Source organism: Microcaecilia unicolor, chromosome 6, assembly GCF_901765095.1.
Source record: "Microcaecilia unicolor chromosome 6, aMicUni1.1, whole genome shotgun sequence".
Lineage (NCBI taxonomy): Eukaryota > Metazoa > Chordata > Amphibia > Gymnophiona > Siphonopidae > Microcaecilia > Microcaecilia unicolor.
In genome coordinates this window covers 285,840,102-285,856,339 of record NC_044036.1, presented here as the reverse complement: position 1 = coordinate 285,856,339, position 16,238 = coordinate 285,840,102, and the positions used below count along the sequence as shown (strand labels likewise).

Sequence of the window (16,238 nt, the reverse complement as noted above, 5' to 3'; positions counted from 1 at the left end):
TGAACTGTTTTCAAGTTGTTAAAGTAAAACCAGTGGGTTGTTTTTGAATGAATGCCCAGAGAAAGATTACCCTTTAGCTTACCAGGATTTAGCCCAGGCCCAGCCTGCACCCAGCTCCAACTCAGGGAGTTCAACTCAGGGAGCTTAGCTGGTGGCTCTAACTGAAGGGCAAGCCAGGGGTTATATTAAATTCCAGGGGACCATATAAAATTAGACTAAGAAATTAAAAGATGCTCAGGGTCGACTCCATCATTAGGCAAGACTAGGTGGTTACCAAAAGCAATAGTTTCATGAAGGCAGAAAGAGCAGCTTCAGTCAAAGCAGAATAATACATTCTGATAACCACACAAATTCAAAGAACCATCAATAAGTACTTTTACATCCAGGAAGGGTGGGCAATTTTCAAATAGCTCTCTCATTATTCTGGTGTGGGTGATATACATACACACTAACATGAAAGCATGATGTCTTGGAAGGGGGCAGATTAGGGGCTTAAAAGTTAATTGAGAGGGTGCAGAGGATAAAAATTTGCCTAGGGTACCCAATATCCTTGCACCAGCCTGGAAGAAAGACATACATACAAAAAACAACATTTTTATTTGCACAAAATCTACATAAATAATAATGGTGCCTTCCACCAGACTTTATAGTGTTGGATGATAGATGAGGACAGAGCCCCGGGCTTAAAATGAGGCTGCTGCACTAAAATGAGATTGCTGGAAGGTTCACTGCATTTACTGCTAATTTCATTCTGCTAGCCTTAGTCATTCACCAGATCTTAGAACTAATGAGGGAAGCAGAGTACAGGAAAGGGTGACAGCACTGACAAGGACTCACCAGTACTGACAGTTCTTCTAAGTACCACATCAGTGCCCTAAGAAAATCAGCTCCAGGCCTGTAAAACTGTGTGGAAAGATATGAGCATTTTCTCTCCAACTTTGTTTTTATCCTACTTACATTTGAACCGTTGGTTCTGCTGACAAAGACTTCTGTTTTGTCACTCTCAGGAAATTCGCATGCTAGGAAAAATGGTTGATGTTCTCTCGGTGAGTATGCTCATAGTATGGGGTAAGGTCAACTAATTAACTCTATTCTGTCCACTGCCACATGACTACACTTGGAACTTGTTTCCTCCTACCCTCCTCTTGCTCTGTTTGGTTGCTGTATATTAAATAGTGTATAGCAACATATACTGTAAGCCATATTTGTAGAGATCCCTGAAAAACACATTCCTAAGACACCCAATCTATACACTAAATATTCTTAGAGGATATGTTCCTTTAATTCATGCCAAATCAAAAAAAAAAAAAGAAAACAATCTTCCACAAAACAGCACAGCAAAAGCACAAAGGTGGAAGATGCCACACATACAATATCAACAGGAGCAAGTCAAAAGTTATTGTCCATAAGTGCAAAACAAATGCTGACATATTGACCCAACAGAATCCATATTTCGGCAATCCTGTCTTCTTCAGGGGTCCTGAACTATCAGCAATAGAACACTTGCACTGTAAAATCAAGAACAGTGTAAAAGCTTAAGAAGCACATAAAATGCTAAAAACGCCTGCTCCAGTTGACGTGTGTGAGTGTGGCATCTTTCATTTTTGTACTTTTCCTTTAATTCATGTTCCATAACCCTTATGAGTGAGACAAGATCTAAATATATGTAATCATAATAAATAAATATACCCCAAAGAAGAGAAGAGAAAGGAAAGATATGTCTCAGAGGTATAAATGGATCTGGATTTGGTAACTCTTTTCCCAAAACTAGCTCAAGGTAAGTTAAAATTGGCCCCCCCAGAGGATTTACAATTTGTACCTGAGGCAATGAAGGATGAAATGACTTGCCCAAGGGCACAAAGAACGTCACTAGAATAAGCACAAATTTGAATCCTGGCATTTCTGCTTCTCAGCCTGTTGCTCCAACCACTAGGCTACTCTTCCATGACAAATAGTACACAAAAAGCAAATCTTCAATGGGAAGGAAGTGCTGCCATAAGTGGTCATTATATGAAACTAAAATATAATAAACTTTAGAGCTTAGGAAAAAAAGTCTGAATGGAAGGTGGACAACTTTCCAATTGAAGCAGCAAAGGCAAAACAACACTACTGGAATTCAAAAAAAGCTTGGGACAGGCACAGCAGATCCATAGTGGTAGGGAATTGGAAAACAAACTGAAGTAGCCTATGAAGTTGCATCAGAAAGAGAAAATAATCAATCTAAATGTGATCTTTATCTACCATATATTCTCTGCCTCTGAGCTGTAATGATCATCTTCAAAAGAAAGACGAGAAGGTAAATAATCTGACTCCTTGCCCCATTACTTAATTTTGTTCTTCCTGTTTGCTGTATTCTGCCTGGGTTTTGTCTCAGTGTTTCCTGATCATACCCAGTTCTCTCCATCACACTTTTAGCAAGTAATGTTATAAAGCATTTTACACGTGGAAAAGGGCTTTTATAAAACTGAGTGTCTGAAAAAGCACATATTTAAGTATCCACACTGACAAGTTAGGCAGCTATATTGGAGTGGAGAAGTAGCCTAGTGGTAAAAGCAAAAGTTTTAACATCCGGAGGTGGCCAGTTCAAATCCCACTGCTCCTCCTTGTGATCTTAGGCAAGTCGCTTAACCCTCCATTGCCTTAGATACAAATTTAGATTGTGAGCCCTCCAGGGACAAAGAAATACCCAGTATATCTGTATATGACTCACCTTGAGCTAGTACTGAAAATGGTGTGAGCAAAATCCAAATAAATAAATATTGTCTTGTAACCAGGTACCTCTCGTGTGCAGCCAAGGATAGAACAATCTCCTCCAGCCACAGGCTCCCGGTACAGTGAAGAAACAGATGTCCACCAGTAACTTCAATCTTAAGGACTTTTATTCCATGCAGGTTTCTAGTACACAGTTCCAACAGCAGCATAGCACATACCAGGATTCAATACAGGCTTACAGGCTCCAGTCTGGGCTCTTTATCCAGTGCACAATAAACAGTAATTCAATTCCCAAGACAAACAGTTCTTTCAGTTCATCATCACAGTTCAGTCACCCAGTAGCAGTTTCTACCTTCTATCCGCTTTACCTTCAGGAGAGTTCAATATTTTAGGGACTCCTTCTACCCAAGGGTTTTCCCCTGCATCCGCTTCACAGTAAATTCAATACTTTTGGGACTTCCTCTCACCCAAGGAATCTCAGCCTGCTTCAGTACTTTAGCGACCTCCCTGCCCAAGGATTCTCAGCCTGCTTCAGTACTTTAGGGATCTCCCTGCCCAAGGATTCTCAGCCTGCAAATACTTTAGGGACCTCCCTGCCCAAGGGTTCTCAGCCTGCAACTCCTTCTCTCCTTCTGCTTCTCTCTCTCTTGAACTGAACTGAACTGCTGGGACTCCTTCCCACCTGCCTAATCAATCCCTGGCTTCAGCTACCACCACCAATCATTCTCCTTCCATTAGCTTCCCCACACCCATACCAGCTGAGTTGAGCATTAAACTAATGAGACCAATGATGAGCTCCTGCACACAGGGTTTCCTAACTCTCTTTCCGCCTAGTGGCAGCCACTCTACACAATCTGCCAGCTTACACCCATGTCTTCCCCGATTGCAGCTAGGAGTCCAGTCCGGGTTTTCTATCTCACCCCCTGGCTCCTTGCCTGCAATGCCTTCTGGGACTTGTAGTTCAGACTGAAGCTGCCTTAACCCAGCTATCCTGGAGGTGACTTTATCACAATCTTTATGAAACTGGCCTAACTTAGGCACCCTTCTATAGCATTACCACCTTATATTGAGCAATTATTTTCAACATTAAACTGTTCAGGTGTAAACATAAAAATAGTTTGTATTTTGTCCAATTCACAGGGAGATTTACTCATCACATCTTGCACATATAACACAGAAGACAGAGACAAAGCTACTGTAGTAAGTTATTAATTATTCTGTAATTATTACTCTATTATAACACACTCTGTTCTTAATATCTAGATCTTAATATGCTGCAGAACCCTACTCACTATTCATTGACTCTTCTCTATTCTATGTTGACACATGTACATTCCAAGTTGAGAGATATTATTCCCTAATCCACCAACCTGCCTTCTCTTTCCTACGTTACAGGGTGGATTCAGTATATTTGAAGAAATGTGTGTGAATTATGTGCATTACTATCCACTGACAAGACTGGAGCTCTGTAAGAGTACCACAGAGCTCAGCTATCTGCAGAAGTATTTCCATCTCGTTAATATGTGAGTGCAAAGAGTCTATGCTGCAATTGTATTGCTTGTGCAACTGATACATTTCCAGATATCTAGAAAGATCGAGACACAAAACTGGGAATGTGTTGAGTAAATGTGAGACTGATAGGTCTGTCTTTCTCTGGCTCAGTGTTAAAGGAAAGCAAAGTTCTGCTGATGGGCAATAAAGGGGTATTAATGGGAATGGGACTTGATATTATTATTATTATTATTTATTGCATATGTACCCCACATTATCCCACCTATTTGCAGGCTCAATGTGGCTTCATGACAGGATCTAAGATACAATCGGTAGTATTCAGAAGATGTATGAGGGATTAGAGAGGTAAGTGATTAGGTAGGGTGGTGTAAAAGGTGTATTTTAATCCTTAAATGGGTTGGGTGGGATTAAGTCATTAAGGGTTCTTTTTGTAAGCTTTGTTGAAGAGATGTGTCTTCAAAGATTTGTGAAAGTTGATTAGATTATCCATGGTTTTCAAGGTTGTGGGTAGTGCGTTCCATAGCTGTGTACTTCTGTACGAGAAGTTAGTGGCGTATGCCTGCTTATATTTAAGTCCTTTGCAGCTGGGGAAGTTCAGATTGAAGAATTTGCGGGCTGATCTTTTGGCATTTCTGGGTGGCAGGTCCACTAGGTTTAACATGTAGAGTGGGGCATCTGCGTGTATGATTTTGTGTACGGTCATGCAGATTTTAAACTCAATGCGTTCCTTGAGAGGGAGCCAGTGTAGTTTCTCTCTTAAGGGTTTCACGCTTTCGTATTTAGTTTTTCCAAATATGAGTCTGGCTGCGGTATTCTGAGCTGTTTGGAGTTTTTTAATAGTCTGCTCTTTGCAGCCAGCGTACAACGTGTTACAGTAGTCCAGATGACTTATTACCATTGACTGTACCAGGGTGGGGAAAATGTTTCTCGGGAAGAAAGGTTTCACTCTTTTAAGTTTCCACATCAAGGAAAACATCTTTTTCGTCGTGTTCTTCACGTGGGTATGAAGTGTGAGGTTTCGATCGATAATGACTCCAAGAATCTTCAGATTTTCTGAGATGGGAAGAGTGCAGTATGGTGTGGTTATGGTGGAGTAGTTGCTTGTGTTATACTGGGAGGTGAGTACTAGGCATTGAGTTTTTTCTGCATTGAGTTTTAGCTGGAACGAGTCTGCCCAGGTGTGCATGATTTGGAGGCTTTGGTTGATCTCGTTGGTGATTTCATTTAGGTCATGTTTGAACGGGATGTAGATTGTGACATCGTCTGCATATATGTATGGGTTAAGGTTTTGATTGGCTAATAGTTTGGCTAATGGAGTCATCATTAAGTTGAAAAGAGTTGGCGAGAGAGGAGATCCTTGAGGAACTCTGCATTCTGGTATCCATGGAGGTGACATTTCAGCGTTCGTTGTTACTTGGTAGGATCTGGTGGTGAGAAATCCCTCGAACCATTTGAGAACTGGGCCTCCGATTCCGAAGTATTCTAGTATATTAAGTAATAGTCCATGATCAACCATGTCAAAGGTGCTAGACATGTCAAATTGTAATAGGAGTATGTTCTTACCGTTTGCAATTGTTTTTTTGAATGAGTTCATAGCAGACACTAATACCGTTTCGGTGCTATGATTTGATTGAAATCCTGATTGGGACTCATGTAGAATTGAGTGTTTAGTTAAGTATTCAGTAAGTTGTTTCGTCACTATGCCCTCCATCAGTTTGGTTATGAGTGGAATGGAAGCAACTGGGCGGTAATTGGTTACGTCCATTGTGTTTTTCTTGGCATCTTTTGGTAGCGGGGTGAGTAGGATGTTTCCTTGATCCGTGGGGAAAAGCCCATTTTGGAGTCTGTAGTTTACTTGGTTCGTGAGGTCTTTTTTGAATTGTTTGGGGGCGGCTCTTATTAGGCTAATGGGGCAAATGTCCAATTTGCATTGAGACTTGGCGTATTTTCTAAGCCACTGAAGTTGGTCCATAGTCGATCGGCTGGGTATTCCCCAGGTTTTGAATCTAGGCATTCAAGGATGGTTGTGTAGTCGATGGTTTTGGTGGGTAACATGCGTCGGAACTTTATAACTTTTTCGTTGAAGTATTTCACTAAGTTGGTGGCGGATGGGGTGTCTGTGTTATTGGAGGTAACCGGTGTGGTATTTAGGAGTTTGTTTATAAGTGACAAGAGTTTGTGTGTATCCTTGTAGTTTGGTCCTATTATGGCTTTGTAGTATGTTCTTTTAGTTTGTCTGATGTTGTATTTGTATTTTCTTTGTAGTTGTTTCCAGTCTTTGAGAGAGTGTTCATCTTTTTTCTTGCTCCATGCTCTTTCTAGTCTTCTGACTTGTGTTTTGAGTTCTTTTAGTTCTTCGTTAAACCATGGTGTTAAGTATTTTCTCTTTGAGGTTCTAGTTTGGAGCGGTGCTATATTGTCTAGTACTACTTTGCATCTACTGTCCCATTCTTGTAGCAATTAGGGTGAGTCTGTGGGTGTTGCCCATTCCTCGGTGTAAAATTGTTGCCGGAATATTAGTGGGTCTATTTTGCCTCTAGTAGTATAGGTTCTTTTTTCTTGTTTTTGTTGTGGCTCTTTTGTTTTCCAGGAGAGGGAAGTTCTTGCTTTGTAGTGATCGGACCATGGTGTGGCTGTCCATTTTGTGTCTGTGATTGTGAAGGTGGGTTCTGACAAATATTTGTGAGTTATGATGTCTAATGTATGTCCTTTTTTATGGGTGGGTTGCATGTTTGGCCAGTGGAGCTCCCATAGTTGGAGGAATTCTTTGCATTCATGTACATTGCTTATGTTAATATCTTCAAGGTAGAGGTTGATGTCTCCTGCTATGAGAAGGTTCTGGGTGGATATGCAGGTGTTTGATATGAAATCCATAAAGTGTGTTTGAGAATCTTGCCAATTGCCAGGAGGTTTGTAGAATATAATTAAGTTTAATTGGTCACATAGGTTAGGGTGGTTGATTCTAACAGGCTATTTCAAGTTGTGGAAGGATGGATTCTGCTATTGTTGTAACTGTGAATTAGTTTTGCTGACTACTGATCTGGCATTAGTGTAGCCTATTTGTATTAATTGGTATTGTTCTCTTGAATTCGGGATTGTGGTAATATTTATCAGTTGTCTATCTCCTTGGTGTGAAGGTTTGGTGCGTTCTTTCTTACCTATCCTTTGATGGTATCCATGGATATTAGGTTTTTCGTGGTCTTCTTTATCTTTTTGGGTGTGCATGTTATGTGCTTGACATAGGCGCCCCGTATAAGAGGCTAGGGGAGGCTAAGCCTCCCCAGCCCAATCGTGGACTTCCGTTTGTGATGCAGCCCACCCCCCCGCCCCGCGCATTTTGACCTTTTATTTCCGTGGCAGCGACGTCAATGAAGAAAAAGACTACAGGCTCGCCGCCAGCTTCTCCCTTCTCTCTGCACACAGTGTCCCGCCTTCTGCGGTGATACATTTCCTGTTTCCGCAAGGGCGGGACACTGTGTGCAGAGAGAAGGGAGAAGCTGGCGGCGAGCCTGTAGTGTCTTTTTCTTCATTGACGTCGCTGCCACGGAGCGTATGGAGGTAAGCTCCACCCCCTTTAGCCTCCCCAAACAGTTGGGCTACCAACCGTCTATGGTGCTTGAGTAGTTTGTGGCTTGTGAATTGTGGGGGTGTTGTTGTCTATATCGTGGGTTGAAGATGCGTGTTGGAGTAGGGTGAGATAGTAGATAATTAGGAGTAATTTATTGGCGTTCATATCAGTGTTAGTATGTGTGTTAGTTAGTGTGTTTAGAATATTAGGGATGTTAGAGGATTGGCAGCCTGCAGAACGAGATCTAATTCATTGTAAACAGTGTGCTCAGCGCAAGGCGAGCAGATTTTAGTTCATAGTAAACAATGCATTCAGATCAAGGCAATTAGAACCTAGTTCGGTATTAGCAGTGCATTCGAAACAAGGCAGCAGTATTTAGCTTGTTGTAAGTAGTTCAATCAGAATAGAGCAGCAATTTGTTTAGTTCATTGTAAGCAATGCACCCAGAACAAGGCTATAATGTTTCGTTTGCTGTGGGCAGTACACTCCCGGCAAAGCAGCAGTCTTAGGTTTGTTGCAAGTAGTGCACTCAGAGCAGAGCAGTAATGTTTAGTTCACTGTGTGTAGGACCTATTTGTCTCTCTTGCTCTCTGGAGGCGTTTTCCATGCTCTGGGTCCCAGTATGTTAGGCATTCAGAAAGCATCCAAACTACGTATGCATGTCAAACATTTAAGACCTATATGCATAAACATATATGCCTAGACACATGTGCATACTCATATGCATAAACTATTTATGTATGTCATACATTTAAAACACATTTAAATTACAGATGTGGTAATCCCCTGGAATGCCCAACAGACCTTTAAAAGCATATGTATTTAAAGTAGTTTCAGCAACCAGGCATTGAACGTTTATAATGAATGCACAGTCTAGCAACCCACTATTAAGGCATTTGCAGCATTTAGTACAGGTATCAGAGTATTCAAGGCAGTTTAAGAGCGGTTTTAGAGCGTCTATGTCGATCAAACCTGCAAACCATCGAGTTTCTGGTTTCTATCCTTCTGGGTCAGCTTGCTTCCATCTCTCCAATCGTGAGGGCTTGTCTCGGTTTACCAGCCAGAAACGATTGGTCACTAGTTCTGTCTGTGTTCGGGCCCAGTCTAGTGGAGCCAGGTGAGCGGTGGATTTCTTTGTTCAGGATCCACGTGGCGCTCCGAACATTAGGCCGTCGGGCTCCTGGCTATGGGCTTTTATCGGACATGCAGGCTCCCTCGAATCTCCAGTTCTCCCATCCGACAGTGACGGTTGTTTCCGGTTGTTCAGACCTGGTAAGAGGCGGCGTGAAGCGTTTGCAATTGGAGTTATGCCGTTCCTTCCACGTGCAGCCGGGTGAGCAGTTTTCCTCCAGTTTCTATCAGTTTCGGAGGTTCTTATCGTTTGGCCACCTTGCTGTGTTTTTTACAACCACATTCAAAGCAGTTCACATAGTATATGAACTGGCGGAACTATTGTTAGTAATATGTAATTTATCTTTAAAATCGAGAGTGGTACCGGAAGATTGGAGGGTAGCCCATGTAACGCAGATATTTTAAAAAGGTTCCAGAGGGGATCCGGGAAATTATAGACCGGTCAGTCTGATGTCAGTGCTAGGCAAAATGGTAGAGGCTATTAAAAACAACAAAATTACAGAGCATATTCAAAAGCATGGATTAATGAGACAAAGTCAACATGGATTTAGTAAAGGGAAATCTTGCCTCACCAATCTATTACATTTCTTTGAAGGGGTGAACAAATGTGGATAAAGGCGAGCCGGTTGATATTGTGTATCTGGATTTTCAAAAGGCGTTTGACAAAGTACCTCATGAAAGGATCCAGAAGAAATTGGAGAGTCACGGGAAAGGAAGTAGTGTCCTTTTGTGGATTAAAAACTGGTTAAAGGATAGAAAACAGAAAGTAGGGTTAAATGGTCAGTATTCTCAATGGAGAAGGACAGATAGTGGGGTTCCTCAGGGGTCTGTGCTGGGACCTCTGCTTTTTAACATATTTATAAATGATCTAGAGATGGGAGTAACTAGTGAGGTAATTAAATTTGCTGATGACACAAAGTTATTCAAAGTGGTTAAATCGCAAGAGGATTGTGAAATATTACAAGAGGACCTTATGAGATTGGGAGACTGAGCATCTAAATGGCAAATGACGTTTAATGTGAGCAAGTGCAAAGTGATGCATGTGGGAAAGAGGAACCCAAACTATAGCTACGTCATGCAAGGTTCCATGTTAGGAATCACCGACCAAGAAACGGATCTCAGCATCGTTGTTGATGATATGTTGAAATCTTCTGCTCAGTGTGCTGCGGTGGCTAAGAAAGCAAATAGAATGTTAGGTATTATTAGGAAAGGAGTGGAAAACAAAAGTGAGGGTGTTATAATGCCTTTGTATCAGTCCATGGTGCGACCACACCTCGAATATTGTGTTCAATTCTGGTCGCTGCATCTCAAAAAAGATATAGTAGAATTAGAAAGGGTACAGAGAAGGGCAACGAAAATGGTAAAGGGGATGGGACGACTTCCCTATGAGGAAAGACTGAAGCATCTAGGGCTCTTGTCAGCAGGCCACCACCTTCAGGCCTTCTTGCAGGTATGAACTTGGCTGACCCTGGAAGGGCCCTTCCCTGGACACAACACTCTCAGAAGCAGACTCCAAAAATATGCTTAAAACCGCTTTATTCCATTAGCAAGGCCAAGACAATTCCTCTTCCAGACACAGTCCTTGGTTACAGCACATATCACCCCTTGTTCCTTCCCCCCCCGCCGGCCACAGTTTCTGAATACAGTTTAAATCATTCACTGCTTCCCCAGCATGGTCTGATTCCTGGACACAGTTTTAAATCACTCACTGTTTCACCAGCGTGGCAGTGTTCTGAACACAGCTGAAGTCACTCACTGCTTCCCCAGCATGGCACCACTTGTGGACACAGTTGAAATCACTCACTGCTTCCCCAGCGTGGCACGACTTCTGGGACACAGTTTAAATCACTCACTGCCTCCCCAGCATGGCATGACTTCTGGACACAGTTTAAATCACTCACTGCCTCCCCAGCATGGCACGACTTCTGGACACAGTTTAAATTACTCACCGCCTCCCCAGCATGGCATGACTTCTGGACACTACTATTACTACTACTATTTAGCATTTCTATAGCGCTACAAGGCATACGCAGCGCTGCACAAACATAGAAGAAAGACAGTCCCTGCTCAAAGAGCTTACAATCTAATAGACAAAAAATAAAGTAAGCAAGTCAAATCAATTAATGTGTACAGGAAGGAGGAGAGGAGGGTAGGTGGAGGCGAGTGGTTACGAGTCAAAAGCAATGTTAAAGAGGTGGGCTTTCAGTCTAGATTTACAGGTGGCCAAGGATGGGGCAAGAAGTAGGGGCTCAGGAAGTTTATTCCAGGCATAGGGTGCAGCGAGACAGAAGGCGCGAAGTCTGGAGTTGGCAGTAGTGGAGAAGGGAACAGATAAGAAGGATTTATCCATGGAGCGGAGTGCACGGGAAGGGGTGTAGGGAAGGACGAGTGTGGAGAGATACTGGGGAGCAGCAGAGTGAGTACATTTATAGGTTAGTAGAAGAAGTTTGAACAGGATGCGAAAATGGATAGGGAGCCAGTGAAGCGACTTGAGGAGAGGGGTAGTATGAGTAAAGCGACCCTGGCGGAAGACGAGACGGGCAGCAGAGTTTTGAACCAACTGGAGAGGGGAGAGGTGACTAAGTGGGAGGCCAGAATGCAGTAGTCTAAATGAGAGGTGACAAGGGTGTGGATGAGGGTTTTGGTAGAGTGCTCGGAAAGAAAGGGGCGGATTTTACGGATGTTGTAAAGAAAGAAACGACAGGTCTTGGCGATCTGCTGGATATGAGCAGAGAAGGAGAGAGAAGAGTCAAAGATGACCCCAAAGTTTCGAGCTGAGGAGACAGGGAGAATGAGAGAGCCATCAACAGAAATAGAAAATGGGGGGAGTGGGGAGGTGGGTTTGGGGGGGAAAATGAGAAGCTCGGTTTTGGTCATGTTTAATTTCAGGTGGCGTTGAGACATCCAGACAGCAATGTCAGACAAGCACACTGAAACTTTGGTTTGAATGCAAGGTGAGATATCAGGGGTAGAAAGGTAGATTTGGGAGTCACAGTACAAATCATTCACTGCTTCCCCAGCATGGCCAGGTTCCTGGACACAGTTCAAGTCACTACCTGTTTCTCCAGCCGGGTCTGACTTCTGGCCACAGCTGAAATCATTCACTGCTTTACAGCACGGCACCTCTCTCCCCCTTGAGTGGAACAGCTGCTTAACTTTTCCTCCAAGCTTTCCCAAGCCTTGAAGAAGATCTGTTATGAAGCCTTTCAACTTCTTCCCTTGTACCTGAGCTAGAGCAGCAATCTCCATGGGCTCACTTCCCCAGTCATCTTGGGCTTGGATCTCCTCTCTGACCTCTTTCTCCACCTCCCATTTCATGGGCTCCTCTCCCTTTATGGTCCCCAGCTGGTCCTCTCCTGCCTGATTATTCCTCCTCAGCCAATCCCCCTCCTCTCCTTCAGAATCCTGGACTTGTAGTTCCCTTGCTGCTCCCTTTGCTTGCCCCCAGGGCTTTGCAGGGGTTCTTGGGAACTGTAGTCCTCCTCCCTTCTCCGGCTCTTGGGAAACTTATGCCTCCTTGGGGGCATGGCTTCCCAGCCCCTAGGATCCTGGGACTTGTAGTTGGAATCCCGGGTATGAAACCTACCCATCTTGCTCCTCTCCCAGATCCCTTCTTCCCTGACCCTCAGGGGTTCCTCACACTCTTCAGCTTGGAGAAGAGACAGCTGAGGGGAGATATGATAGAGGTCTATAAACTAATGAGTGGAGTGGAATGGGTAGACGTGAATCGTTTGTTTACTCTTTCCAAAAATACTAAAACTAGGGGGCATGCGATGAAGCTACAAAATAGTAAATTTAATTTGAATCGGAGAAAATATTTCTTCACTCAATGTATAATTAAACTCTGGAATTCATTGCCAGAGAATGTGGTAAAGGTGGTTAGCTTAGCGGGGTTTTAAAAGGGTCTGAACGGCTTCCTAAAGGAAAAGTCCATAGACCGTAATTAAATTGACTTGGGGAAAATCCACTGCTTATTTCTGGGATAAGCATCATAAAATGTATTGAGCTTTCTGGGATCTTGCCAGGTATTTGTGACCTGGATTAGCCACTGTTGGAAACAGGATGCTGGGCTTGATGGACCTTTGGTCTGTCCCAGTGTGGCAATACTTATGTACTTATTTGTACCTGGGGCAATGGAGGGTTAAGTGACTTGCCCAGAGTCACAAGGAGCTGCAGTGGGAATGGAACCTAGTTCCCCAGGATCAAAGCCCACTGCACTAACCACTAGGCTACTCCTCCATTCCATGCTAATCTGATCGACAATTCCTCAGGCCTGAAGAAAAGATGCAATGGTGACCAATAGGTTTTGAAGGCATCTAACTTTATCTACATTGTGGGATCACTGACTGTTTTTGTAGGTGACGTGGAGGCATATTTTCAAAGCACTCAGACTTACAAAGTTACGATAGTAACCCATGGATTTTAAGTCTAAGTGCTTTGAACAGAGCCCCATAATGCATGATAATTCCTTCTTCTTACTGGAGTAATCCGGATCCAAAAGAGTCAGCTGCACCCTTTTCTCATTATTTTCCTATACAATTATATTGTGTTAATTTGGTGTTTCTGATATGATGACCAACTTTACAATATCTTTTGGTTATGACCTTGGACAAAAAGAATGGTTTGGACTGTAAAAGTAGACTTAAAACTTGAATGCACAAAGCAGAAAAAATGCACAAGCTAGCAAGACTCATGTGTCTGACAAAATCACTTTGAGGTCAACAATCAGCTTAAGGAGATCATTTTAGAAGACTTGTAAAGTTTGTACACATGTACATACCCTAGGAAAGCCTGCTATTTCCATAAATAGATCTGCCGTGTGCACAGCTTCAAAAGAAGCGAACTGTGTTCATTGTTTAGTCAAGACCACAAAGTATGCATATATTTCCAATTTTAAAAAAACAAAACATACATATTTAAGAAAAAAGAAAAAATATCAAATGTCGCCATTTACAACTGCTCTGACAAAGATGTGCTAGCTAACTGCTCATTTGGACTTGGGGTTTGTACAAATAATTAAGGGGGTTATTTGTGTTTACCTCTCTGATATTTAACATCCTCTCAAAATTTTTTAGCTTGGCTCCTTTATTGGCTCTTCTTGAAATATCCAGTTTTGTAAAATTTAGCGCTGGTATTTACATGCATGTGTTATAAAATCAGTATTTACACGTGAAAGTACGGGTACCTACATGTTCAAAGTCCTGAGTGATGTCACTTTTTTTTTGAAAATCATATAAAATGACTGTTCTCGCTGGATGTGCCAACATTTACATATATATTTCCTTGCATCCTTATAAATATTTTACAAAAAGCTCTGTGTTCAGTGAACCTTTTATAAAATACTTGGGAAACCTAATTTGGACTTACGATTTCTTACCTAGATGCTGTCTGCAAAACCAGGCTTCATACTTATAAAGTCATACATATTTTCATCAGCATTATTCGTATATGTGCAAGCTTGAAAATCTATATTCAGCCGGCAGTGGTCAGTGGCAGGCTAAATTAACAACAGATACTCAAATCCAGGCCATATCTGGGCCCTGGCATTGAATATCCAGGTAACGTTAGTCACCCAGAAGTTAACCAGGCACAGGCCAGTATTCAGACTGGTGCTTGGTTAGCTCAGTGGATCCATGTGCCTAACTGGTTAGGAGACTGAATATTGCCACTAACCAGTTAAGTGCTGGCTATGCCCATGGACCTTCCCTACACTAACTGCACAGTGCATTGGCAGTCAGAGGGGATATTCAGTAGCACTATCTGGTTAACTGCCGCTGAATATCTTGGAATGGCCAGCTCAGCAGGGTTTAACCGAGCAGGAGCTTCTCCTGCCCAGTTATACCCTTTTGAATATCAGGCCATAGATGTTTACAGTTAGACCTGTTATTTATCCACTGGCACTTTGACAGATAAGTTACATGTTCAATAACTAAATTTCACTGGTAAATATTTAACTTTTGTTGCAGCCCTCACCAAACCAGTTCTCTTTTCTGGATGAATAAATTTGCTCATTCTATATAAGACATGAACAAATGTATCTGTAGAACCACTAGACATTTTATTTCAAAGTGTTTTTGAATAATTGCCTTGTGTGTGTAATTAGGAACAGAAAGATGCTGAACTTGAAGTTCAAAAGACCCAATCTGTTGTCTGGGTTCCTCACTGTAATTCTATTAAATAGCTACATTTTTAAAAATGAAATCAAATATTATGGAATATGAATGACAATATGAAGTGGAGGAGTGGCCTAGTGGTTAGGGTGGTGGACTTTGGTCCTGGGGAACTGAGGAACTGAGTTCGATTCCTGGCACAGGCAGCTCATTGTGACTCTGGGCAAGTCACTTAATCCTCCATTGGCCCCTGTAAGCCACATTGAGTCTGCCATGAGTGGGGAAAGCGCGGGGTACAAATGTAACAAAAATAAATAAAATAAATATATCTTCCTAACAGTACTCATCATATGCTAAAGAGCACTATCATATATGGTTAGTACAGATGAACCCAAAAATACATAAACACAGCTTTCTATCTGTTCTGCACAGGTTTGATGATAATGAGATCTGCACATGTCCCCAGGCTTTGGTCACCCAACAGTTTTCCTCTGTTCACTGGACCACCTTCAGCAAAGATGTCTTGAAGGCCCTCTACAGCACTGCTCCCATCTCCATGCACTGCAACCAGTCCTCTGCAGTCCGATTCCCTGTAAGTTCACAACACGGCTTAGATGTTTGGAGAGTGGAAGTGAAATTCTTATGTGTATAATGGAGAAGGAAGTGAATAAGAGATGCTTAAATCACATTTGTGAGAAGTGAATTGTGGAGGAGAGGAAATTAAAATTTTAAGCTAGCAATCCATTCATGTTTTACTATATTTACGCTTGAAACTTGTATTGCTATTTGCCGTGTATGCTTCTTACAGTGAAAAGGTGGAAGATACATCTTAAAATGTGCGGACTGAAAGGTCTCTAAGTTCCCATGGGGAGGAATTATAATTTCAAGCAGGACTATAGCTATCAAGAAACCAGCACAGAGCTATAGTGTAGTGAAAACTCCAAAATGACTGAGCTCACAGTATCCACACTTTCTTCTCCCAATGTGTCTTTAACAGCAGCTACCATGTCATGAACTGAGACCAAGGGAGAGGGACTGCTGGGGGCCATCTTGCAGTAATTGTGAGAGAAGTCCTTTCACCGGAGCTCAACCAGGGGCGTAGCCAGACACCCAATTTTGGGTGGACCTGGGCCCAAGATGGGTGGGCAGAAGAACTCCGTCTTGTCCCAAAGTGATTTGGTCTCTCCCTCTCTCACCTGCATGCC

At 42.5% G+C, this 16,238-nt stretch overlaps 1 protein-coding gene across 1 annotated transcript in view; it reads left to right on the top strand.

The window, feature by feature from the left end:
• Positions 1-16,238, top strand: part of DBH (dopamine beta-hydroxylase) — a 64,346-nt gene that overhangs the window by 40,112 nt on the left and 7,996 nt on the right. The window contains exons 8-11 of the mRNA XM_030206097.1: positions 1,008-1,046; positions 3,853-3,912; positions 4,108-4,235; positions 15,466-15,625. Of these exons, the coding sequence (XP_030061957.1) occupies positions 1,008-1,046; positions 3,853-3,912; positions 4,108-4,235; positions 15,466-15,625 (387 nt within the window). The remainder of the gene's footprint in view (positions 1-1,007; positions 1,047-3,852; positions 3,913-4,107; positions 4,236-15,465; positions 15,626-16,238) is intronic.